Here is a 27,058-nt window from a genome sequence, read left to right as displayed (position 1 = left end):
ACAATCATTTGCCCAAATTATTAACTCCTTTGGAAGATTTCTTTGACTCTAATGATATCCCAAAGAAACCCAAGATGGAACCTCTAAATGCAGACATTGAAGACTGTAACATAGGGACTGAAGAAAATCTGAAAATGATAAAATTACCCAAAACATTGCCCCTTGATCAAAAGCTTAAATATGTTGAACTCATCAAAGAATTCCAAGATGTTTTTGCCTGGAGCTATGAAGATCTGAAATCTTATGACACATCTTTAATTCAACATACAATACCCCTCATGGAAAATCAAAAACCATTCAAGCAAAAGCTCATAAGAATTAACCCTGTACTACTCCCCTTAATTGAAAAGGAAATCAAATGAATGTATGAAGCAAGGATAATTGCTCCTATCATATTTTCAGAGTGGGTGTCTAATTTAGTACCCACTAGGAAGAAAACAGGAGAAATCAGATTGTGTGTTGATTTAAGGAATGTAAATAAGGTTTCCTTGAAAGACCACTACCCCTTACCTAAGATGGACCACATTTTACAAAGGGTAGTAGGTGCCTCTAGGATTTCACTTTTGGATGGGTTCTCAGGCTTTAACCAGATTCTAGTCCATCCTGATGACCAGGAAGAGACTAATTTTACAACTCCATGGGGAACTTTCAAATATGTTAAAATGCCATTCGAACTTAAGAATGCAGGGGCAACCTTTCAACGAGTAATGGACATAGCTTTTGCAAAAGAAATTCATGATTTTCTAGTCATATATCTAGATTACCTTACTGTGTTTTCTAAATCAGATCAACAACATCTAGATCATTTGACACAGGTGTTTTTAAAATGCAGAAAGTATGGTATTTCATTAAATCCTAAGAAGCCATTGTTTGGTCTAGAGGAAGGCGAACTGTTAGGCCATATCATCTCCAAATATGGCATCAAAATTGATCCTGATAGAATAGAAGCCATTCTAGAAATACCCCACCCTAGAAATATCAAAGAGCTTCAAGCTTTCCTAGGAAAGATCAACTTTTTAAGAAGATTCATACCCAATTTGGCTGAATTAATTAAATTGCTGAACAATATGCTGAAAAAAGATTCCAAGGTTAAATGGACTTTAGAAGCCAAACAAGAATGTGAAGAAATTAAAATGGCTTTGACTAGAACACCAGTCCTTACAAGTCCAAAATTTGATAGAGACTTCATAATGTTTTCATTTGCATCAGAACACACCATTGCTGCTGTTTTACTACAAAAAGATGATCAAGGATGTGAGAAACCCGTAGCCTTTTTTAGTAAAGCACTTAGAGATGCACCGCTAAAATACCAAATCATGGAAAAAAGGCTTATGCACTTGTGAAAGCTATTAAAGACTTCAAATTTTACATATTGTACTCCCATGTAATAGATTATGTACCAAGTGCTATTGTCAAAGATATTCTGACTCAAGAAGGAATTGAAGGCGAACGAGGTAAATGGATAGCTAATATATTGGATTATGATATTGAAATAAAACCTACAAAGCTTATAAAAGGACAGGGATTGGCTAAACTCATGACTGAAACAAATTTTCAAGCCCTAGATATCAATGAACTGGATAATGAACAGGAAATGGTGACTCCACAAATCAGCCAAGCCTTCTTAGAATCACCTTGGTATATTGATATAACTCATGTATTATTAAACCTACAGGCTCCTCCAGGGTAATCCAGAACAAAGAAAAGGTTTATAAAAATGAAAGCTTCAAAATTTTGTATTTTAGATGGTGCTCTTTTTTGGAAAAATCACAAAGGTATTCTATTGAATTGTTTGATAAAAGATGAAGCTGACAAAGTTCTCAAAGAGTTTCATGCAGGGGACTGTGGTGGACATCTTTATTGGAAGTCAACTGCTGACAAAATCCTAAGGGCTGGATTTTATTAGCCCACCTTGTTCGTCGATGTCAAGAAGTTTGTCACTACTTTCCACAAATGCAAAAATTTTGAAGGCAAGAGGAAACTTTCACCTCTACCCCTTAGACCAATTTCCACTGAAAGGCCCTTCCAGCAATGGGGTTTGGACTTCATTGGGGAAATCCATCCTCCCTCTTCTAGCCAACATAAATGGATCCTTACTGCCACAGAATATTTCACCAAATGGATAGAAGCCATTCCTTCCAGACAAGCGAATGATACAGTGATTATAGGATTTTTAGAAACCAACATATTGTCTTGATTTGGCTGCCCTGAAAAGATCATAATTGATAATGTTGTTGCCTTCAAATCCAAGAAAATTATAAGTTTCTGTCACAAATACCACATTACTTTAGGCCATTCCACAACCTATTACCCTCAAGGTAATGGTCTGGTTGAGTCCTCCAATAAAATCCTAATCAATATTATTAAGAAAATATTGGAAGAGAACAAGAAAAACTGGCACAAGAAACTTACCAATGCAGTATGGGTAGACAGATTAACTACCAAGAGTTCCTGGTTATGAGCTAGTATATGGGATGGAAGTTGTATTTCCTTCATCATTAGGAGTCCCTGTAATGAAATTATTATAAGAAGCTCAAGTGGAACCCAATGACATTTAAAGAAGAATAAATCAGACCATCCACTTACAGCAGACCAAAGAAGAGGTGTACCAAAGATCCCAAGTCTTACAAGAAAAACTCAAGAAAGTATTTCATAAGAGGACCAAAGTAGAAGATTTTTACTTAGGGGACAAAGTCTTGAAATGGGATTCCAGGAGAGAAGACAAAGGAAAACATGGGAAGTTTGACTTCGTATGGAAGAGACCTTTTATTATCCAGGCTTCACAGGGGAACAATACTTACTTTTTTGAAGAACCTGGATGGTTCAGAAACAGAAGAAGGGCCAGTTAATGGTCGAATGTTGAAGCACTATTTTGATATAGTTTGTTGATAATATCCTGACTCTAACATGTACATAAGGAAGTTCAGTTTCTACAGCTTGAAAATAGTGATTGGCTTATTCTTTACAGCAATAAGAATGAGGAGAAATGTGCAGAAAATTTTGAAAATCAATGAAGGAACTTTACCATTTTTGTTTTGCTTCTTTTCATTTTATTAGAGATTACAAAAGAAGACTTGGGGGCAGAAAACATAAGAACAAAAAATTCTAAGCAGAAAATCCAAAACAGATCTACAGTTGTTTAAATCAGCTCAAGAATAATGTGTATATTTTACATGATACTTTTGTACAGTTTTTTACTTCCAGCAGAAGGAGATTTCAGAGCACAGTCAAAGTTATGGAGAATGCCATCTGACCTGTTGTTCTTGACTTTCCACTAGGAAAATCCATCCCCAAGTGGAGCCAATGTTATGCTCCTATACCAATAGGTGTCATATTTCATGATTGACTTGTTTAAGCTCTGCAATATGTTCATACCTTTTCTGGTTGCCAAGGTTTTCCATATTTTTCAAAAAAAAAAATCAAAAATTTAAAAAATGTAAAGAGGTTATACCCTAAAATAAAAATCAATGGGTAAAAAGGAATAAGATGGTCAAAAAAGTGAAAGAAATGAACCCCAAACAGAATAGACCAAGAAAGTGTGCAATTCCAAATGCCACTACTATTTCATTTTCTGTAAGTAAAGCATCAAGTACAGCTTTTGAACTTGTTACCACACTTGATGAATGGCCAAACAGCTTAATCTTGGCCAGTTCATGTTTCAATTTCCTGTTTTAGAGATACAGAATAAAAATCTGTCCAAACTGTTTAAAATTGGCAGATAAATAGATAGGTAGAGAAGCAAAAGAGCTCAACTCTTTAAACTGAGCCCTTGGAATAAATAAGTGCAGACTTAGATAGGCTTATCATGCAAAGAAAATAAAATTTATGAGGGTTTGCTAGTCCAAGTGCACCCAAAGGAAAAGAAGAAAAAATGTTAGGTACAGTAGGCTGGGTAGGCAGTTTTGTTGTTGCAGAAGCATATTTGTGATTGATTTTGTCTCTCAAGATGTTCATCTTACTGTTATCACAAGTACCATGGCAGATGTTTGAATGCAGCTCAAGCAAGGCATGACTAACTCCCCTCCATCATTTCCCCAATCATTTACTAATTTCCCCCAAAGATATTGAGATCTGCTTAATATCACCAAATCACTCCATCTCATTTCATAAAAGGCCTAAGTAAAGTCCTTTTTACTTAGGAAATTGTACACACTCACACATAAACTTTTTTTCCTTAAGCCTAAGTTTTTTAAACTTTATAACTTAGCACTTATTTTCATATCATTTCTCATATTAACTATTAACATTATTGTATAACTCCCTATATTTATTCCCCTTTCCCGAATTTTATTAATATATGAAAAACCCCAAAACTATATTATTACCGCCCCCAGCTAAACTATAGCCATATATCGTTGTTTTAAATGGAATGTAAGGTTTATTTGAAACCTTGTAATGACCATTCCCCACGCACATGAGGAATTAATTAACCCCACGTTAATTAATAACCCCCCCCCCCCCGAAACAATAGAAATGCACCCAAAAAACCATTAAATATTATATTGGGCCCCCATGCATTAACCACCCATCATCTTCATGTAGCGCCCATAACCTGATCTTGACCCTTGCATCCGACAGCTATGGATCGTATCGCTAGCCCTCAATCCACCGAACATTAATGCCTGGGAGATTGGTGGTATCGCACATGTACCATGGATGCGTGTCAACCGCCCGCGGTTTTCGCGGCTCTCTCATCCGAAACCACTCTAGCCCATAAGCAGTGCAGGGTGAAACCACTTACCACCCTCCGCTACACAACAAGGTGTGCCATCATGCCGACGTTGTCCGCTAAATAAATGCCAAAAATTACCCGCCAAGTCAATTTTTGTTAAATAAATGATAAAATGTCATTTTCGCCCCGATTTTCTGCAAACTGTGCTCCATGAAAAATACATCCAGTCGACTGTCCGAGAAGTTAACCCGTCACCCGGCCAAGAAACTTCAGTTTCGTGATCTGTAGTTCGCCCTTCGACCTGCAAATACACAGTTTACTTCCGTAATCCAGGTATTTATCCGTTTTTGCCCTGCAAACCTGCAATCTCACTTTTCCACTGAAAATTTTTACCTGAGAAAACCAAATTTGAGTTGAAAACAATCTGTTTAGTCCATAAAAGACTACTAAACCTGATGTATAGTCCAATTCTCCATAGAAAGCCCAAATTCCAGTTTGAATACACAAGAACCAAACATGGAAGCCCCCGCAGCTCTGAATGTTGCACCCATCAATGCTCCCCATAAAGACTTAAATTATTTGCCCCTGGCTGACAAAGATTTCCAAATACAAGAGTTATCTGGTGACATGAACCATCTCCGGGCCTTCTGCCAAGTCAGGGATAGTCATCTAAACAACACTGATATTTTTGGAATATGGGAATCCAACCTTCCCATGTATTTCCTCCCTTCAGTCCGTGTTTTCCCAGATATTATTCATCAGTGTTGTGCCAACTATGACCCTGTCCACCGAGTAGTAATGTCTTCATCCCAAACTGTTCTTTTTTCTATAACTATTGAATCTATTAATGAGATGATACATTTCCATTCTACTGAGCCCCTGGCTCGTCTTTCCATGGGGTATCTACTTGAAAAAGCTTCTCAATTGTCCAGCTCAGAGATAACCTGTATTGCTCATATGTTCATGAAACCAGACTGCCAGCCCCAAGGCCCACCTCCCTATTTGCATTCCTGGTTCACAGAAACTGGAAGACTCATTGTGGACATGATATCTCTGATCTTGGGATTTAATACCAGTGAATATGTCGATGAGATAACCCTAGTTCTATTGTCAATATTTACCTCAGGACAGCCTCTTGCTATCAAATATGACTATGCCACTTTCATTGCCGACAAAATCCATAATCAATTCCTAAACCTGGATAGAGAAGGAGTATTCAAGTACACATCTTTCATATACCACCTTCTGTTACATTATCATCCAAACAGCTTTTCTTTGCCCATTAGGAAGCTGGACTCAAAGGGAAATAAAAGATTTGTGATCTTCTGGACCTCAGTCTTCCATAATACCTTTGAGGGCCCTTATACCTATGATGAGTTTATTGACTTATTTGTGCATTCAGCATCCACTCTGTTGATAGGAGCTCCCCCTCCTAGAATCTCTGGTGACATGAAGAGGATTTTGTAGCTTTCTAAATAGTACAGGATAGGTGACTGGTACCTCTACCAGAATCACACAGAAATCAGAATATATGGCTGTGAACTATGCCCTTTCAAGTTGCCTAGATATGTGCCCATGAGGTTATTTGCATTAGAATATTTCAGGCAGATCATCAATGCAGACCTAACCCACTTTTGTAATGTAAAGAAAAAGGCTCAGCTGAGAATCAAAAACCAGCTAAGCCCTTATATCATCCATTCTAGGGAGGCATGGAAAGACACTGAAAAGATATTACAAGATCACCTTAAATTGAAGAAAATTTTTTGGTGGGTGCCATATGATCCAAATAGTTTCATAAGTAACAGAAGGGTAAGAACAAGCTGTCAGTTTATATACATCATAATATCCCAAAAAATGAACAGTATGCAAATCAGGAAGAATGGGTAGAAGGGGCATTAATAGAAGAAATTAGTGAGTAAGAAAAGATGGAAAAGTCTATGAAAAATCTTGAAAAAACCCTTGACCTGGACTCTTTTGGATAGGTATCTTTCAAGTTTCCTAAACAATCAGAAGTTGGTACATCCTCTGTTGGAACTTCTCAACGGCCTGCATAGAAAACCAGCACATCAGCCATAGGGACTTCAAAGGGAAAAGAGGTAGATACCACAGAGCATCCTATAACGACAAACCAACCAGCAATGTCAAAAGAACAGTGTCAGGGGGAAATTCCTCCAGACCAAGCTAAAGCAGCAGAAATTCCTGCATTACAGACTCCTCTAAATGAGGAAAGAAGCAAGAAGAGAGACAGGGAAGACCCCACACCTATCAGTGGGCCTGCAGAACAACCAGGTCTAAAGAGACAAAGATTGAATCCTCTGTCAGAAGAGAAAATTATTGAAGAAATGACAGACAGTCTAAGGGGTGAGAGGGTAGTCAACCAGCAGACTTCCCAAGTGGTGGATACATCAACTAGCTCACATAGGCGAGAGCTAGAAAGGCAACACAGTGTAGAAGTTTCATCCCCAAGGCAACAAAGAAAACAGGCCTCAGACATCAAAAGGACATTCAAAGAGATAAAGCCCAAGAACGAACCACTAAGGCTTCAAATTTACAACCAGTATCTTAAGATGGCCCCCACAAACCAACAAAGATTAATGTCAGCCTATGACATTAAAGAGGGAAAAATGATCATGAGTTACTTTAAGCCCAAGGTGCAACAACCACAGTCAGCAGCTGATTACATCAGGACAAATCTGGAGGTCCTAGCCAAAGACATTCATCCTATGGACCAGATTGAGCTTCATAAGCAGACTAGAGAGATGGTCTACTCCACACTAGCTGATAAAGCAATGTTGGCCCACAAACTGCAAAATTCCTTAGACAATACAACAGCTCAGTTACATTTAGAGAAATCCTCTTCTCTAGCCAAGGATAACAGGATCACATCTTTAGAAGAGATCATCATTGAGCTGGGTCATGATCCCAAGGATGCTAATGGAATAAAGGAATTAATGAAGAAAAAAGAAGAGGACATTGCTGCCCTTATAAAACAGCTGAAAATGCCTCTTTCCATGCATCCACAGACTGCAGAAGTTGTACAACAGAAATCAGAAGAGGACATGATGGACCTGATCATGAAACTCAATGAAATATTAACTGATACAGAGCAAGCACTTGAAAAATCATTAAAAGAGAAGCAGGGAGAGTCGACCTCCCAGCCACCTGAGGTAATCCCCATAGTCACAACTGCAGTCCCATCAACCATTGGATCAGCATTGACCCCAAATGTCCCAGCAGCTACAGCAGAGGGAATTACAGGTACATCATTAGCGGGAGTAGCACCAGGCAGCAGTACTACTATGAGCACAGAAGAATTAATAAAAGCCATGGAAGAAATGAGACTCTAGGTGTCAGAGCTGAAAGAAGTAAAGGAAAAATTGGCAAGAGTAGAAAAGAGTTATGACAAATCTAAGATGAATGTTGCAGAGAAAATCAGAGAGGTTAAAACATTAGAGAACAAAGTGAGAGCATTAGAAAAGGATCTCTCTCTGGATAAACCTCTAGCAGAAATCAAAGGAATCTTTGGACCAACATTAATCAATCCCTAAGTAATGTTTGGCCATCTATTCAAGCTATTTATGAACAGATTGATTTAGTGAATGCAGCACATGAAGAAATTCAAAAATCAAGAGCTTTATTAGGACAAATGCCTGATCAAGCTAACCGACTCATACATTTTCTAAATAATAGAAATAAGGAACAACTGGAACAACTCAGCGTCCCAGATAGGATAGGCACCATTTTGGATATCAAAAGAGTTCTAACCAAGAGAACTCTAATGCAGAATTTGGAAAGAAGATGCCAAGATATGCAAGTGGAAATTAATACTTTCATGGGAAGGTTTACATTTTTGTAGAATAAACGGCTACCAAGCCTTTTAGGAAATAATGACTGGCTTATGAAACATGAAGATTATGTACATAAGTTGAACACATACATTGTTGATCAAATTATTTCATCAAAAAGTGCTTCAGGAGTAAAAGCACTCCCCACAGGCCAAAGTCTCTATGATAATTTGGAGAACTTGTTTTATATTGAACATGAGGTAAAACATCTCTTTGAGTTCCAGCCTAATTTTTTTAGATATATCAGAAGCTGATGAAACCCTGAGGAAACTTCAGAGACACAAATTTCCAGAGCAACAATGGTGGGAAGACATGTTGGGGATCTTGTAAATTCTCTTGGGTAAAACGCAGATTTCGGGCTATTTTTCCATGATAAAATAAACAGAGATGAACGATGGTTCAAATGGGTCAAAGTGTACTGAAATAGGATTGAAGAATATCTGACAAAGACGGAAGAGCCAACACAGAGTATCAGTGGAAGACAGTTGTAAACCGACTCGCAGAACCTACCTCCAGCACATCCAAAGACGGAACAACCAGCGCAGCATCAATTAATCTTTTCTCTATTTCCAAGACTGTTCGTCTCTATCTTTTGTAAAAAAAGGGATTAGTCATCACTAAGATATTTTCTCCATCAGATATTTTGTAAGATATTTTGTATAAATACCCCCCCAAACGAAGTATTTGGGGTTGGTGAGAATTTCCATATTTCTCTGTAATACTGAAACTTTGGAAAAAAAAAACTGTTGGAATCATTTTTTGTCTGGCCTACTGGATGAGGAATTGATGCAAAAGACTTGTCACAGAATTCTCAAATCAAAATCCGGAATAATAAGTCCCCTATATCTCGTGTTTTTACAGTTTTCTTGTTTTCTATATCATCTATGTTTCATAATCTGAATAGTAAAGAAAAGGATTATTTCAGAATTTTCTTAAACTACACTCTTCTTTCAGTCTTTATTATTCTCTGTGTTTTCTTCAGAATTAGTTTAGTAGTAAATTCTTAATTTCTCTTGTTACCTGATTCTCTCATATTGAGTATTTGGTAAGGAATTCTTAACTGCTCCTTAATAGTAATCATCCACTTTCCCTCTCTCAATATGGTGAAGGATTCTTAACTGCCCTTCACCCATTTGAATCCATTCCATCTGATTTCTAGCTTCCATTTTTTTCCGTGTTTGTCTACCTTGCTCTGTGATGTTACCTCTATTAATAAACCAAATCCAGAAAGCCATCCTTCTTTAACTCCATCATGCCCAATGGACTAAACTATTCAGTTTTCCTCACTATACTATTGAATCTCACCATCCAAACTCAAAACAAAACCCTCAAACTTCATAACTAGCCTAACACTTTTCAAAACAAAGCTAAATCATAAAGAGAGAGCCCTCTCTAGATACAGATTGGCTAGATTCTGTATCTAAAAGATTGGTTTGTGGTTACCTCAGCCGTATTCCCTTTCTTACAACTTTGGGGAACAACCTGAGTGATAACAGGTTCAAAGGTAAGCTTCCTTTTAAATATTTTTCTTGTGGAAGAGTAGGTCACTATGCTGCTAAATGTCCTTATAAACAAAATCATGAGAAAGGGAAGAATGTTCCAAAGAGGAATGTTAAAAGAGTTTTTGACAGTAAGAAAATCTTTTATACTCATGAAGATAGTGAATATTCTTCCAATAATGAGAATGATGAATCAGATCAAGATTATATGTTACGTATGGCATTTGAAGAACAATGTGTAGATGAATCTGATGGTTTTTTTAATGGATTCCCAAGAAGAAATTGATAGACTCAGGGTTTTAAACAAGAAAAAAAATCAATATGTATAAAGAAAACACTCTTGTTGAAGAAATAACTCAACTAAAAAATTGTCTAGAAGAATCTAAATTGGCTTAAGAATATTTTAATAAACACGTTCTAGAAAAATAAAGGCACTTTGAAAACCTAGAACTTGAAATTGTGGGTCTAAGAAAAGAACTTGAGAAAATAAAGGCTCTAAATCTTATATTTTCTAAAGGATCTGAGACTTTAGAAGAAATAATTAAAGTGCAATTCTCTCCTCTAATCAAGACAGTTCTTGGATACAACCCAAAGGGTGAAACATCAAAACCTATGAAATATTCAGAAAGAGGTACATGAAGCTACATCAATGTGATAAAAGGAAGCAGTCATCAAAATTTTAGAACTCAGCAAAATAATGAAGGATCAAATCCTTCCCATTCAAAACAACCTTGCCATGAACAAAAGTCAAGCTACTCAATAAGGTATTATACTCCCAATTATTCTTACTTCAATGGTCAATGCTTCACTTGTCACAATTTTGGTCATAAAGCAGTTCATTGTGTTGCTTATAAAACAATTATGACTAGAGAAGCAAGAAAACAACAGAATGCAATTAGGACAAATAAATCTTCTTATAATGTTTTCTCACCTCTTCAGAATGAAATTGAATGTTCTATTTGCAATAAATTTGGTCATGAAAAAACTAAATGCAGAAGCGGGATGAAGTCACCTTATCAACAATACCACCCAAGGTATGGAAAAAGAGAATTAGTGATTCTAAAAATTGTGGTGTAACAGTGTATGTAGGAGATCAACAAAACCTATGGTACATTGACATCATATGTTCAAAGCATATGACAAGTTATGGAGACAAGTTTTTTTCTTTTAATGAAATTAAGAAAGAAAATAATGTGACTTTTGGTAATAACTCACATGTTTCTATTAAAGGGAAATGATCTGTGATTTTAAAGAAAAAGGTCAAGGTTGGGAATGTATTATTTGTTGATGGGTTAAGATATAATGTGTTAAGTGTTAGTCAAATGTGCGATGATGGGTGATATTTATTATTCAATAGGTTCATTTAGTCTGCTTCCCTTGGCCTCCATCCGATCCGCATCCCCGCTTGATTAGTGAGCCCACCCTCTGTTGGCCCGGCCTGCGACCCGCTGGTAAGCCTCCTGCCTGTTGCGGCCTGTCTGCATGGACCGACCAGCAGTGTTTCAGAGGTATTCTTAGATCTTATGACCATGGAGGGGATGGGAACCCATGTGCCTCATCCGCCTCCCTCGCCGTCCTCTCCTTCTGAAGCATTTAATAGGCTTCTATCAGGACTGCCAAAGAAGAAAAACTCTGAAGCAGCGAAGTTTGTCAAGAGGTTGGACGATATACCGGTGATCTCCCTCCCTCTAGAAACCCCAATCCAGGTTGCTTTGACTCTGGCTGAAAGGGCTCTCATCAGCTAGTTCACTAGGCTATGGCCGTCTCCAAAAACCACAAAAAGCTGGGTTAACAGAAACTGGGTTCCCCTAATCAAAGAAAGTGTCGTCTCTTACTTTCTGGGGAGAGGTTATTTCCTCTTCGAGTTCACCTCTAAAGAAGATAAAGACCTGATCTTCATGGGTACCCAGGGTCTTTATCTGAACAAATGGACCCCGGACTTCGATCCAGCAGTAGACGTGCCCAAAGCAGTCCCGGTGTGGGTCAGACTCCCAAACCTCCCAGTGCACTGCTGGAACTGGGATTCGCTGAAACACATTGGAAATGCCCTGGGAAAATTCATAGACCGTGCGAATAACAAGGATCAATACGATTGTGCCAGGATATGTGTAGAAGTAGATTTGGAGGTGGGACTACCAGAGGCCATCACAATAAAGGTCGGAAACTGGACACACATGCAGAAATTGGACTACGAGCAATTACCCCTCAAATGTCGGAAATGTCATGTTTACAGTCACTTCACCAGAGGATGCCCATCTAATAAAGAGACTGAGTAGGGAAAAGAGGATGGATGGAATCAAGTCAAGCGAAACAAAAATTATTCCAAGAACCAGAAGCAAGTAGGCCCCAATGGCAAAGGAACCCAGCAAACCACTACTCAGCAGATCATCTCCAATCCCATCTCTGAAAACAAGTTTGATCCCCTGAGCACACAACCAGAGAGCACACAAGAAGGCGAGACTCAAAAGAAGACAGAAGCAGCACAGGAGACCGAAGCTCAACCCACAAGCAAAGGTACTCCCTCAATCTCAATTTCTCTCAAAGGAACAGGTGCTGAAGATCCGAAAGGTACGACTATAGAAGATGAAGAAGAAGAGTAGGAAATGGAGGAATCAAAAGAGGAAGGAGAAATAGGAGAGTCCCACACCCCGGTAAGAAGATCAGCAAGAGGCCGGAAAACCGATAGGGAAAAAAGGGAGCAGGAGACTTACAAAGAAAAACTCCAGGGCAGTCAACCAACCTTGGAGAAAATGCTAGCATCAAAGCCGAAGATATTGAAAAACCCGCCCCAATGCTCCAAGGGAGCCCACCAGAAGCATAAATAATGAAGGTCATCTCCTGGAACTGACGAGGGATGGGGAGAAAAATGAAAGAAGAAGCTATCAGAAGTCTAATCAGGACAGAAACCCCATACCTACTTCTAGTCCAGGAGACAAAGCTGGAGGACAATGTCTTCCGTCAAACAAGCAAGAATATCTGGAGCAAAAGTGAAGCAAGAGCAGTCTCCACCCGGGGTGCCTCAGGTGGGATAGGTACTCTTTGGAATGCAAACAAATTTATAGTTTTATTCGAGGCTAGGAACACCCATTGGTTGATGCTGAAATTGCAGAACCTGGATACCAAGGAAAAGTTCTGCCTTTTCAATGTTTACTCTCTAGTTAACATTAGGGAAAAAAAAGAATGTTGGGACTCTATAAGACTTCAAGTAGATTCGACAGATCTGGAAAACATAATAATTGCTGGCAATCTCAACCTTACCCTTCACCTATCAGAAAAAAAGGGAGGCAGCATAGTGCGAGATCCGGCCAGAGAATGGGTGGAAGACATAGTGCAAGACTGGGATTTGCTGGACATCAAGCCCTCTTCAAGTAAGTATTCTTGGTCTAACAAAAGAGTGGGCCCTGGACACATTGCTGCTAGATTAGATAGATTTATCATTCAAAGTTCCTATTTGCTGCTTGGATTAGAGCCCAGAATGCATATTCTTCCCAGCAGCATCTCTGACCATAAGCCCATAAAGCTAGATCTTTTAGCTCACCATGATCTAGGTCCCATTCCATTTAGATTCAACCCTCTTTGGGTAAAGGAGCCTGATTTCATGCAAACTGTCAAGGAATGCTGGAACCAACCAGTTAAAGGATCGTCGTCCTATATTTGGGAGGAAAAACTCATAAGGGTGAAAGGAGCTCTAAAAAGATGGGCCAAAACGCTGCCCAATCCGGCCATAATAAGGAAAACCACTAAAGCAGCTCTTGTTGCCCACCAGAATGATATGGAAAACGCAGTGCCCACAAAGGATTCTCTAGAACAAGAAACTCAGCTTCAACAACAATACCACAAAGCCTGTTTAGTTGAAGAAGAGTATTGGAGAGTGAAATCTCGAAACCTTTGGCTTAAAGTAGGGGATAGGAACACTGCTTATTTTCATAAACAAGCCCAGGAAAGGAAATGCTTCAACATTATATCAAAGATTAAAGAAGAGGGAGATATCCATAAGGATTTTGATCACATAAAGAGGGCAGCGTTTAAACACTTCCAAAAATTATATAGTGAAGACAAGGACCCAAGCCACTACCCGGAGCTGTTAGAAAATATTCCCTTTGTAATATCTCAGTGAAGAAACGAATTTCTGGAGGCCAAAGTCACAAAAGATGAGGTGAAAAAGGCTCTCTTCGATATGGACCCGGACAAGGCCCCTGGACCGGATGGTTTCTCTGCTAGATTCCTCCAAGCTTGTTGGTCGATCATTGAAAAAGATCTACTCAAAATGGTTCAAAAATCCCAAAATACACAGAAAATCGGAGGCAGCACTAATTCTGCGTTTTTAGCACTCATACCCAAGGAAAAAGGCGCCAACAACTTCACCTGATTTCGGCCGATCTCTCTATGTAATACAGGGTACAAACTGATCACCAAAGTAATTGCAAACATATTAAAGTTTATCCTCCCCAAAATAATTCCAGAGAACCAAGGAGGCTTCATTCATGGAAGGCAGATTGTGGACAACTTTCTACTGGTTCAGGAGGCAATACATTCGATTCTACAGCGAAAAGAGCAAGGTATGGTGATCAAACTTGATTTAGAAAATGCTTTTGATCGTGTCAATCATAGCTTTCATGTAAATTTTATGTGCAAATTTGGTTTTGGAGCAAGCTTCATCAATTGGATCCGGGCATGCATCTCAAAGCCATGGATAGCTCCTCTTGTCAATGGAAGAGCCACAGACTTCTTTAAAGCCTCGAGAGGACTCAAGCAGGGGTGCCCTCTATCCCCCCTGCTCTTTGTCATTCAGGCCTCAGCCCTCAGCTTCCTGCTTGATAAAAAGATGCATGAACAAGAAATTAATGGTTTGCGCATTGCAAGAGGGACCAAAAATATTAACCATGCTCTGTTTGCGGATGACACTCTGTTGCTAGGTCCCGCCTCTATTCCCTCTGCCACAACGTTCAAAGAAATTCTGAATGAGTTTAGTGAAGCCTCAGGCAGTGTTGTTAACAAGAGCAAATGCCACATTTACAGTTGGAACACTTTGCCTAGGCTGTTATCTACCATCTCCAGATGTTTGGGCTTTGAAGCCTCCTCCACCTGGTCTTCCTTTAAATACCTGGGCCTTCCATTATCTCATAAGAGACCTTCTAGCAAAGATTGGCACCCTCAGTTAGAAAAGTTCAAGGCAAAGATTCAAGCCTGCGGCTATTCCTGGCTGAATGCTGCAGGCAAAACATTCTTAATAAAATCTGTTCTCAACAGCTTGCCTCTATTCCAATTCTCAGGACTTCTCGCTCCCTCATCCATCCTAAGCAAAATGGAGGAATACATAAGGAGGTTCTTTTGGAAGGGGGGGAAACAAAATGAAAAAAAGTTCCCTCTTGTCAGCTGGGATATCATCTCCAAGCCACTGTGGGAAGGTGGTCTAAATTTCAAGAATCTTCGTCAGCAGAACGTGGCAATGGCTGCAAAAATTGTTTGGAGGATCATCGCCCCCAACCCTGGCTAGGCCCAAAAGGCGCTCTGGAAAAAATATTTCAGAGGCCCAAGAACCAGATGCTTAGACAATGTGATACGCCGGCCAAATTCGACATTTCTCAAAATATATGACAGAGCAGCAACTCTAATCTCCGCCCACTCCTACTGGATACCAAGCAATGGGAAAAACATTAATATACGGTCGGACAGAATAATGAACAAGGAGCCTATTGAAACGAGAGATCCACAAATTTGTTGCGCTGTTGGATGGACAGCGAAGGCATGCAAACCTTATGGGATATTTCATGCTGGAATGATGCGAATTGGGCAGGCTGGAAGCATCTACAGGTGCTGGACAATCTGATCTTAGAGAGGACCACGCTCCTTGACGCCTTGCACGGTCTGGCACCAACTCACTTGCGGAAGAGAGATAAGATGGGCTGGGGGCCAAAAGGCAGCGGATACACAGTTGCACAGGGGTATGCCAAACTTATCGAGCGTCCTCATGTCCCCACGAATCCAGCTCCTTGGAAAGGCGGCAACTGCCCTCTTGGCCCAAGGTCGACTTCTTCGCCTGGGTTTACTATCATGGAAAAATTCTAACTTATGATAACCTGCAAAAAAAGGCTTCCACGGCCCTTCCATCTGTCCTCTGTGCAATGACAACGCCGAGACAGCAGTCCATCTTATGTTAGATTACAGCTTCTCCAGGCAGATATGGGCCTACTTTACCCACGATCTGGATCCTAATTTCACTGTTCCTCGCTCCACATCTGATCTCTTCTCTGAATGGGCAAACAGATTTCCAGGACCTCCACCTAAAAATCTGATTATCAAAGCATCATGGGCTATCCTCCCAAAAATTATTTGTTGGCAGTTATGGTTAGAGCGTAATAAAAGAATTTTCAGAAATGCAAAACAGAGTCACAAATTCCTAGAAACCAAAATTAAATGTCACATAAAGGAGTGCTTGATCAATCTAAAAGACGACTTCAATCTCAGATAGCAGGACATAGCATGGGGATCAATGCTAGAACTTCAATTTCATCCAGCAATCAAAAAATCCCCCACTATCAAAGAATGGAAAATAAGAAAGTCCAAGAATGACTTCCAAGAGTGGCTTAAATCGCAAGCAAGGCACTCTCTTTTCTTTGACAGAGCAGCAAAGGGAAATCCGGGAAAAGCTGGTGCAAGAGGTGTTGTTCTAAATCAAACCGAGGTAAAAATTCATTCCTACGCCTGGGGTCTTGGGTACACTACCAGCATCCAAGAAAAGGCCTTAGCCCTCCACCAAGGACTCAATACCCTTAAAGAACTGGGCATTAATGAAGCAACTGTCATAGGCAACTCTCAAGTCATTATAAATGCAATGGTTTCCAGCAATCCAATTCCGGACCCCAATCTAGCAAGGCTGATCACCAGGATCAAAGGCTTGGAAAGCAACTTTCAGGATTTGAAGTACTACCATGTGCTGAGAATTCACAATAAAAAGGCGGACACTGAAGCTAATAAAGCTGCCCAATTCTCTGCAGGGACTAAGTTGAAAGAGGAAGAAGAAACATGGGAACCCATTCCATAATTAGACTGCTGCCATGTTCTACTGCCTATTACTAAATCTTCGTTTGTATTTTCAAGTGGGGGAAAATATCTGAAAACAACTTAGCAGAGGTCTATCCAAGGAAGAATTTTGTAAGTCTCAGCTATATTCTTAGCGAAGAATTCCATCAAGTCAAAGTAGCATACAATGTAATCAGATTTTGGCATTCTGCCCAAGATTAATATAAATCTCCATAACCGTTCCTGTAAAAAAAAAAAAAAAAATGTGCGATGATGGGCATGAATTTTTTTTCATATCAAATAGTTGTGTGGTAAGAGATATGGATATAGGTAAGATCATAATCAAGGGAATGAGAACCTTAGGTAATGTCTATGTCCTAGACAGTGACAAAGAGCATTGTTTTTTTATCAAATCAGAAGAAAGATGGCTTTGGCACAAAATTTTAGGGAACCTCAGCTTTTCTCAATTATATAAATCAAGTAGGATGGGAGTAGTTCGTTACTTGCCCGATATTTCTCTACCTAATAATAGCATTTGCAAATCATGTCAATTTGGTAAGCAATGCAGAGTTTAGTTTAAATCTAAAGAAGGTAGCTCAAGTAAACCCCTTGAACTTGTTCATGCTTATTTATGTGGTCCTGTGAGAAAGAAGTCTCCTTGTAGTGAACAATACTCTATATTATTCATTGATGAGTTTACAAGAATGTGTTGGATTGGTTTACTAAAGTATAAATATGAGGGATTTGATAAGTTTAAAGTATTCAAAGCTTTAGTATAAAATTAATTAGATCTAAAAGAAAATTTCTTATATATGATAGAGGAGAGTTTATAGCATAGGAATTTTTCAATTTTTGTGAACAACATGGCATCGAAAGACATTTTTCATAGCTAAAACTTCTCAAAAAAAATGGAGTGGAAGAAAGAATGAACATGACAGTTCGGGAAATGGCATGTGCTATGCTTGATGTTAGGAACACCTCACACCTTCTGGGGAGAAGCAGTAGATACAATTGTGGATATGCTTAGCAAATATCATGTTTTAGTAAACAATGATAAAAGTCCATATGAACCCTAGTTTGGTAAGCCTGCAACTATCAAACACTATAGAATTTTTGGAAGAAAATGTTTCATAAATAACAAAGATGATAGAATTGGAGTTTGAAGCTAGAATTGATGAGGGAATCTTCCCTGGATACTATTCTAGAAGAAAATCATATAAACTTTACAATAAAAGGCTTCAAAATATTGTTGAATGCATATATGTTGTGATTGATGAAGCTTCCACAGGTACAAAAAGGGAAGCAAAAGCATATGATGAACCTCTCCCTACTTCAATCCAAAAAGTTGTAAGGAAGAAGAAAGAGAAGCATTAGAAGAAGGAAATGATAATGCAGATATATCAGAAAAGACAACATCAAGGTATGTTCAAAAAAATCATCCTGAATCTCAAATTCTAGATGAAAAGGAGGGAGGAATACAAACTAGGAGAACTTTTGTCAAGACTTCTAGTCACTTAGACTTACTATCCACAATTGAACCTCAAAATGTAAATCAAGCAAGAAAAGATGAATGTTGGGTTAAGGCAATGCATGAAGAACTTGATAAAATAGAAAAGAACCATACATGGGATCTAGTACCAAGGCCTCATGATAAAAATGTATTTGGGACAAAGTGGGTGTTCAAGAACAAACTAAATGAAAATGGAGAAATAATTCAAAACAAATCAAGACTTGTATACAAAGGTTATGCTCAACAGGAAGGGATATATTTTGAAGAAACATTTGCACCTGTAGCTAGACTTGAAGCCATAAGAATGTTTCTTGCACTTTCCATCTTTCATAACTTTAAGGTATATCAAATGGATGTTAAATATGCCTTTTTAAATGGGGATCTAGAAGAAGAATTTTTTATTGAACAACTTGAAGGATTCATTATTGGAAATGATAAAAAACTTGTTTGAAAACTTAAGAAGGCATTGTCTAGGTTCAAACAAGCTCCTCATGCACATTACTATCGTCTTGACAAGTATCTTCAGCAACAAGGATTCGAAACGGGATCTGCATATAGAAATTTGTATATCAAATTTAATGAGGAAAAACTTTTGATAGTAGTAATTTATGTAGATTACATCATATCTGGAAGCAAAGTAGAATCTATGAGTCAACGATTTGCTTCAGTTATGCAACAATAATTTGAAATGTCTCTACTTGGTGAACTAACATACTTTCATGGTCTATAAGTCCAACAAACTAAAGATGGTATATTTCTTTCGCAAACCAAGTATCTCAAACAAATTGTGAAGAAATATGGAATGGAATACTGCAAGAATGTGTGCACACCAATGGTAACAAGATGCAATCTTAGTCAAAATTATGATTCTCCTTCAGTTGATCAACCGGAATACAAATCTATGATTGGAAACTTGATCTATATTACAGGTACAAGACTAGACATTATGCATGTAGTTGGAATAGTTGGACAATTTAAAGAAAATCCTAAGGAAACTTGTCTACAACCAGTTAAGAGGATATTCAAATATCTGCAAGCCACATATGGTTTTAGTCTATGGTATCCCAAAAATGCATACTTTTCACTTCATGCTTACACAGATGCAGACTCAACAGGTAATGTTGATGACCGCAAAATTACTAGCGGAGGAGTATTTTAATTGGGACAGCGCTTAGTTTCTTGGTTTAATAAGAAACAAAGTTTTATCGCTTTATCTACTGCTGAGGAAAAATATGTTGTTGTTGCATATTTCTCTACTCAACTTCTATGGATGATATAAACATTGCAAGAAATTCAAGTCACTTGTCCTCAACCTGTACGTATTCTCTATGACAACACTAGTGCCATAAGTATCTCTAAAAATATTGTCATGCACTCAAAAACCAAGCACATTCCAATTAAATACCATTTTCTAAGAGAGCAGGTGCTTGAACAAAAGGTCAAGCTTGAATATGTTCCTTCAAAGGAACAAGTTGCAAACTTATTTAACAAGCCATTTCCACATGATTCCTTTGAATATATTAGATAGAAATTAGGAATGATTCATGCCTCTTCACTTTGTTAATTGTTCTAATAGGAATGTCATGTTCAGGGGGATTTTTGGTTCTAAACTTCTTCAGTTTACTTTATGTACATTGATGGTATGAAATACTTTCTCACATACATGCGGTTTTTGAGCTAGACAGTTGTGTATACCCCTTAGTGAAGGAAAAGCAGTGTCATAGATTCAGTGGGAGATTCCTATATGCTTTCATCATTTCATTATTGGTTTAGGGGGAGTATCTGTTATGCTTCTAATAGCTCATTGTTAGCATTATGGTTTCGTGAGCATTTCTTGTTACATGATGGCTTATGATAAGTACATATCATTTCCAATATATGGTTGTTACTATTGTTACCTCTAAAAATACATATGTTGTTGCCATTATGTCCTTTTTTTATTAATGATGCATGGATCACATGTGAATAATTTTACACATATGTTATTGATGCATGTTAATGTTGGCTATGGTGCTTGATATTGTTGCTTGAGGATTATAGCTCTTCCTATATATGGAGAGAGTGTGTTGACCTTGTTGACATGAGGACAAGGGGATGAGTATTTGATAGAATTTTATTGTACTATATTATGCTTCTGCTATAGTTGATTGATGAAGCTTTGAAGTACTACACATTATGACACCCTCATCCCACATCTACCCAAGTAACCAACCAACTGGGGTAAATATGCGATGAGAGGCCACTATAATGGGATTCAACCTCCTAGGTGACATTAAGGAAGTAGAATCGATGGAAACCCACAACACATACCTTCTATACCTACAGTACTCGTAGAAGCCTTCACAATCATCCTCATGACCAATCCTTGGGTCCCACTAAATTTTTAGATCATTAAACCTCTAGACTCTCCCTTGATATGTAAAAGGGTGCATCTGGGAGGCTCTAGTCACTCCCACAGCAAGGCATGGGTGCATCTGGGGAATTTTCTCCTCAATACTATGCCTCCGACTCCAAGTTTTTTGCCACTTTTCCTTTCCAAATGCCTTAGCCATAAACCAATGAACACCCACACTAGGATGTTGTGCCCAACATTCAGCATGGAATAAGTGTCCCATAATCTATGGTTATTATTTTTCATTTATTAAATTTTATTACATGAAATTTTCACCAAGCTTTTACAGAACCCCCCCCCCCCCATACCTCAGTAAAACTGCTGAAAAGCAAACATATTACCCATGGAGCTTTATAACATAGCTCGATGTAGTGTTTACAATGATCACCCTCCTGAGAAGCAAACTAGCATGACAACATAACAGCATGACAATGATAATGACATGACACCCATACCGCTTATTAGGTCTTTATAACATAGCTCATGGCGGTATTTACGCCCATATACATATGTACATATACTTAAACACCACACCAAAACATATACCAAACATCATACCAAATCTACTTTTCCTCAACCGGTAAAAAATGAAGGATACATAGCCTGCATTTGATCTGCCATATCTGACGTAGCTTCATCAGGCCCAAAGTGCTTCCATTTCACTTTAACCTGCTCAACTGCTCAGTTACAGAGAATGAACATGTTTCTCTGCAATATGCATTGAGGTTCTGATTGGAATTCTCCATCTGGCTCCACCTACAATATAGACCAATCAATTACTTGATCAACATCATTAACATACTTCTTAAGCAATGACACATGGAAAACATCATGGGATTTTACTATCGGAGGTAATGCAAGTTGATAAGCTATTGGCCCAATCCTCTCAAGAATATTGAAAGGTCCACAAAATTGGGGTGACAGCTTGGTGTTGAGCCTCAAACATGCACTTCTTTACACATCCTCTCAGCCTCCTTTTCCTATTCATTTCCTTCTTTTGACACTCATTCCCTCCATCAAATTGCTCAAATCATTGTATTTTAGGAATTTTTACATGGTTTGCTAATTATGCTAATGACTGTTGTTGGTTTAGAATTTTGGTTCAAAGTACTGCGTTTCCGCAGCTCACACAGGGTTTCCGCAGCTGATCCCGGTTTCCGCAGCCAACCCTGGATTTCTCAGTTGTTTTATTAAATGATATGTTCCAGGTTTCCTCCAGGAAGAAGAGCCACATGGGCAAGTTCGTGGAACCAAGGACATGGTGTGTGTCCTTCCAGCTCACCCAAACCGGTCATAAAAACCCGTGGTCAACGAGGAGGCAAATACGGTCAACAGAAGTCATTGGCGGTGGCACGGCTCTGCGTGTTCTGTTTTGGAGCACGTGAAGAACAGGTGGCATATTCCTCAGCCACGAAGACAGTGGGAAACATGAATCCAACAGCAGATTGAATGCCCACAACGATCGTTGCCTAAATCCGAGGACGCAGTAAGATTACGTGTTTTTACACAGCTGCTTGAATAGCTTAGTTTTCATTAAGTTAGTTTGCTTTCCTCTGTTATAAATAAAGCGTCTTTGAACGCTGGATAGTTAGTCGTTATTGTAATCGCTTTGTAATTTTGAGCTCCCCACTGTACTTTTACATTTGCTGTCAATACATGAGAAGACTGTTTTACACTTAAGCGTATAATTGCTCCTTGAACCGGCTGAAGTAGGCAGAGGGCCCCTGTTTGCTGAAGCCCTGTATAGTAATCTTTAATTTCCTGCATTTCTCTTTCTTGTTTCATGTATAATAGCTGTACAGATGTCTTTTAATTGCTGCGTTTTTATTTCTTTTCAACATGTATATTAGCTGTACATAAACTTTGAATTCTGTTGATTTACATTTCTGCACTTTTGTTCATGACTGATCAGTGTGTTATGCAGGTTTCTTAGGCAAGCCCGGGACAGTTTTCTTTCTTTTCTTTTCATAACTAGTGGCATGTGTGATCATCTTGTCTAGGTTGCTGACCTTTATTTTTCTACAGTTTGATTTTCATTAGTATCATTTCTTTAACTTGCACTTTACTTTTTGCTCAGTAGTTATCAAGTTGTTCATTTATTGATGGTCCTTTTTCTATAATCAACTAACTTTATTAGAGCCAAAATATCACTTAGTGCAGCTTGGTTTATTTTGCTTTAAGACTCACATTACTGACCAGTTCATAATTGTTCTCACATGATTAATAAAAGGTTAAAATAGTGTGATTTGTCTCACTTAAATTTCACATTGATTAGATTTAAATGAAGAGTTAAAATAGTGTAAAGTAGTGTAAAGTAGTTTTTCTTGCTTTTAATTGAGTTAATATAGATTTCATTTTCATTTTCATCAGCAGCAGAGATACTGGGCCGATGCCATCAGTCCTTTATTTGATTTTAAGCTTTGATTTTATTGCAGTTGTTGTTCAAGCTTTCCTGTAGAATACTTTTCAAGTTTTGAAGAAATCATTTAGAGATCACCACAATCATCCACATTTCACTTGCTTTATTACTTCCATCAAATCACAGTAGGAAAGATACATTCGAAAACAAACTTAAAAAGCTAAAAACGACAAAATATTAAGAAAATGGTTATCTAAGTACATATAGTACACCTCACTTCATCAGCTTACGAGCCCCGGGTTGACATTTAAAAGTTGCAATTTAGACATCACTAAATTGACCAAACATTTTGGCGCCGTTGCCGAGGAAGTGAAATTAGGTAGCCAATTTCTAAAAAAAAAACAAGAAAATTTCAAGGAAGGGAAATTGATAACCTCTCAAAGTATGCTCTCCTCTTGCACCTAGAGTGATCTGGACGATCATAAAAGAGAAAGTTATTGGTTTAATAGTTTCTTGAGTATGCTCTCTTCTTGCACCTAGAGTGACCTGGAAGATCAGAAAGGGAATTATTAGCCCGACTTGAAGAAAAAATAAAAAAATGACATGCATAGAGCAAGAGATTCTAGGGGAAGGTTTTTAGCTAGAGCCAAGAGTTCGATTTTTACAAGTCCATCTACTTCAAGGAATAGACAAGAGACACCTCCATCATCTCCAACTTACACTCCTAGCCCTAGGATTCCTGGAATTCAAGAGGCAGGAGTCGACTCTCCCATACCTTCCATCGAATCTGAATTAGAAGGAGATCCTTTCCTTTCTTCTACAGAGAGACAAATTGTAATTGAAGAAGTAGAATCATCTGAAGAAGAGGAGGGAGAAATTCCTCCTCATACACCTTTAGTAGAAGAACCCGAAGACTCTGAAGTCTCCAGGGAAACTACCATGACAGAGGAAGGAGCAACTGGATTTGGTAGAGGTAGAGGTAGAGGAGGAGGAGGAAACAATGGAGGATGTAGAGGTAACATCGGGGGAAATAGGGATGGGGATAACTCATTCAGGTTTCCTATAGTTGATGAGGACTCTCAAGCCACAATGAAAAACATCTCACCATTTGTCCTCCCAAACTTTCATGGGTTTAGGAATGAGGACCCTGAAACATTTCTATTTGAGTTTGAGGTAGTGTGTCGAACCTATGATTATCTGGATGACTCTCAAAAACTCAAACTGTTTCCTTCAACATTGAAAGGAGCAGCCTTGAAATGGTTCATGGGATTACTCACTCAATCCATTAGGTCTTGGAATGATATGAAACAGGCATTTTTGGATAGGTACCTGGACTATTGTATGCCCACCAATCACAAGGATGAGGTATTCAAAATGATGCAAAAAGAAGATGAAAACTTGGAGGAATTACTTGAAAGATTTCAATATAATCTGAAAAGAGCAAAAATGAGTAACTTGGATGAGGAGACCTTGAAAGCCCTTTTACTAAAAGCCATTAGAGATGAATGGATAGATCTTTTGAATATGATGGTAAAAGGAGATGTATCTCAACTTCCACTTTCTGATATAGCAGAATTATGTGTCCATCTCTCAAGGGGGAAATCCAAAACTCAAAAATGGCCTAGAGATCCTTCTCTCATCAGAGCAAATAAATCTGCAACTGGATTGGTAACTAGGGCTGAGATTGGCAACATGATTGATAATTCAAAATTGACATCTTAGGGAGTCTTAGTGAACAATTAGACACCCTTAAGATTCACAATAAACAGAAAGCGGAAGCTGAGGCTTTGGCCATCTTTTGCCCAAAATGTAGGAAGAAACATGCTCTAAGGGAATGTCCCTTGGATGAAAAAGTTGTAGAAACATGTGTAATTTGTTCAGAGAATCATGAGACCAAGGATTGTCCTTCAATTCCTGGGCTCAAATCTGTCTTTCAAGAAGATCCAAATACAATCGAATCTCTCTGTTTTGTTGCAAGGAGACCTTGGCAAGGGCAACAAAATCAAGGGTTTAGCAACTCTATGAATTTTCAACCCCAAACAAATTGGAATCCTTGGCAACAACCTTGGTCCCAACCTCAAAATCCTTTTCAATCATGGGTACAAGGTATGCAAAATCCTTATGGGAGATTTGCTCAATTCTACCAATATCCTCCATCTTTTCAAAACCAACAAGCTCCACAACTTCCAAATCAAAATCCACAATTATCATTGCCATTTCCACAACAACAAAAACCTTCTCAACAGAATCCAAATTATCAACTCTTGCTTCCATTCCAACAGAAGTCAAATCAACTTCCTTCTCAGCCATTGCCAAACCCCAATAATAAAAACCCTCAAAATTCTTACATGATGGAAGGACAACAATTTCCTACCTATATGATTGTTCCTCTCAATGAAGTACAACTCAGATCAGGTATAGTCCTAGATAAACCTTCTATAAATGCTCAAAAGCAAAGCATTTTTGAGGAAGAGTCTCTTGAAGCCAATAAGGGTTCTGAAGCATCTCTTCAAAACCCAAACACTCAAAAAGAAAAAGAAAAAGAATTAACCCCCACAACTCCCATAGTTGAGCAACATGCATCTTTATCCACACCTCCTTTTCCTGAAAGATTACAAATTGACAAAGGAGTGGAAAAACAAATTTGGTTGCCTGACTATAATTTTCTAGATGAGTTGAAGAATGTCTGTATCAAGATTCCCTTGTTACAAGCCATTAAAGAGATTCCTATTCTAGCAAAAACAATAAAGGAGTTGAGTTTTAAAAGACCAGGAAGGAAACCAAGAGATACCAGAAGGATCCACCTGGTAGGAAAAATTGCAGATATCATGATGGGAAAAATTACTATGCAGAAATATGTAGATCCCGGTAGTCCAATTGTCAAAACACATATCAATGGGGTAGAAATACCAAATACTTTGATTGATTTAGGGGCTGCTATCAACATCATGAGTAGACAGACTATGGAACAGCTAAAACTTCCTAATCTTCTTTTTACACCTACTTTATTGCAACTTGCAGATCGATCAATTATTAAACCAGATGGTGTATTAGAAGACATTCCAGTCTCCCTAGACTCTTGGGAATATCCAGTGGATTTCATGATTTTAACTCCCAAGAGTAATCTAGGAGGACATCCTCTTATTTTAGGAAGACCTTGGCTAGCCACAGCTGATGCTTTCATAAGTTGTAGGTCTGGGGATATGTATATTTCTGATGGTAATTCGACAAAGAAGTTCAATCTGTATCCTCCAGCAAAAGCAATTACAGAAATAGGAGATAATGAGTGGGTTGATGATGAAGATACTATACAACTTGTCTTTACCATTTCTGAGATTAGTGAAGATAGTCAAATTCTGAACACATTAGAAAACTTTGAACCATATTCAGAATATGACCACACACAATTTCAGTTGGATTCTGACATTGAGTGTCTATCATCTAGACAAATGTCTCTTTTCTCTATGGAAGAGTTTGGTAGTTCTGCCATTGAGATTTTTCCAGGAAAAACATTGAATATCAACAAAAACTTGGAAAAATCACAACAGGGAAAGCTAACCAAAATCTTGCAAAAACATTCTACTGCATTTGCATGGGAGTATACTGATATGAAAGGTATTGACCCTAAGACTTGCATTCATCATATCTACATTGAGGAAAATAGTAGACCAATCAGACAACCTCAAAGAAGGATGAATCCAAACCTTAGGGAGATAGTGAAAGAAGAACTCCAAAATTTACTTAATGTAAACTTCATT

At 38.3% G+C, this 27,058-nt stretch overlaps 2 protein-coding genes across 2 annotated transcripts; both read left to right on the top strand.

The window, feature by feature from the left end:
- Positions 1 to 11,914: 11,914 nt before the first annotated feature.
- LOC149223907 (uncharacterized) lies at positions 11,915 to 12,292 on the top strand. Its single transcript, XM_089388036.1, has one exon. The coding sequence runs from the start codon at positions 11,915 to 11,917 to the stop codon at positions 12,290 to 12,292; it is 378 nt and encodes a 125-aa protein (XP_089244162.1).
- Positions 12,293 to 12,870: 578 nt separating this feature from the next.
- On the top strand, positions 12,871 to 14,133 carry LOC149223906 (uncharacterized). The gene has a single exon (XM_089388035.1). It carries the CDS (start codon positions 12,871 to 12,873, stop codon positions 14,131 to 14,133), a length of 1,263 nt encoding a protein of 420 aa, XP_089244161.1.
- The last annotated feature ends 12,925 nt before the right edge of the window (positions 14,134 to 27,058 follow it).

This window comes from Pinus tabuliformis, chromosome Q (assembly GCF_031772625.1).
Source record: "Pinus tabuliformis cultivar Carrire ecotype Pingquan chromosome Q, CPIR1, whole genome shotgun sequence".
NCBI classification, from domain to species: Eukaryota; Viridiplantae; Streptophyta; class Pinopsida; order Pinales; family Pinaceae; genus Pinus; species Pinus tabuliformis.
Note: the sequence above shows the minus strand (reverse complement) of the source record. Positions and strands in the feature narration are given on the sequence as shown.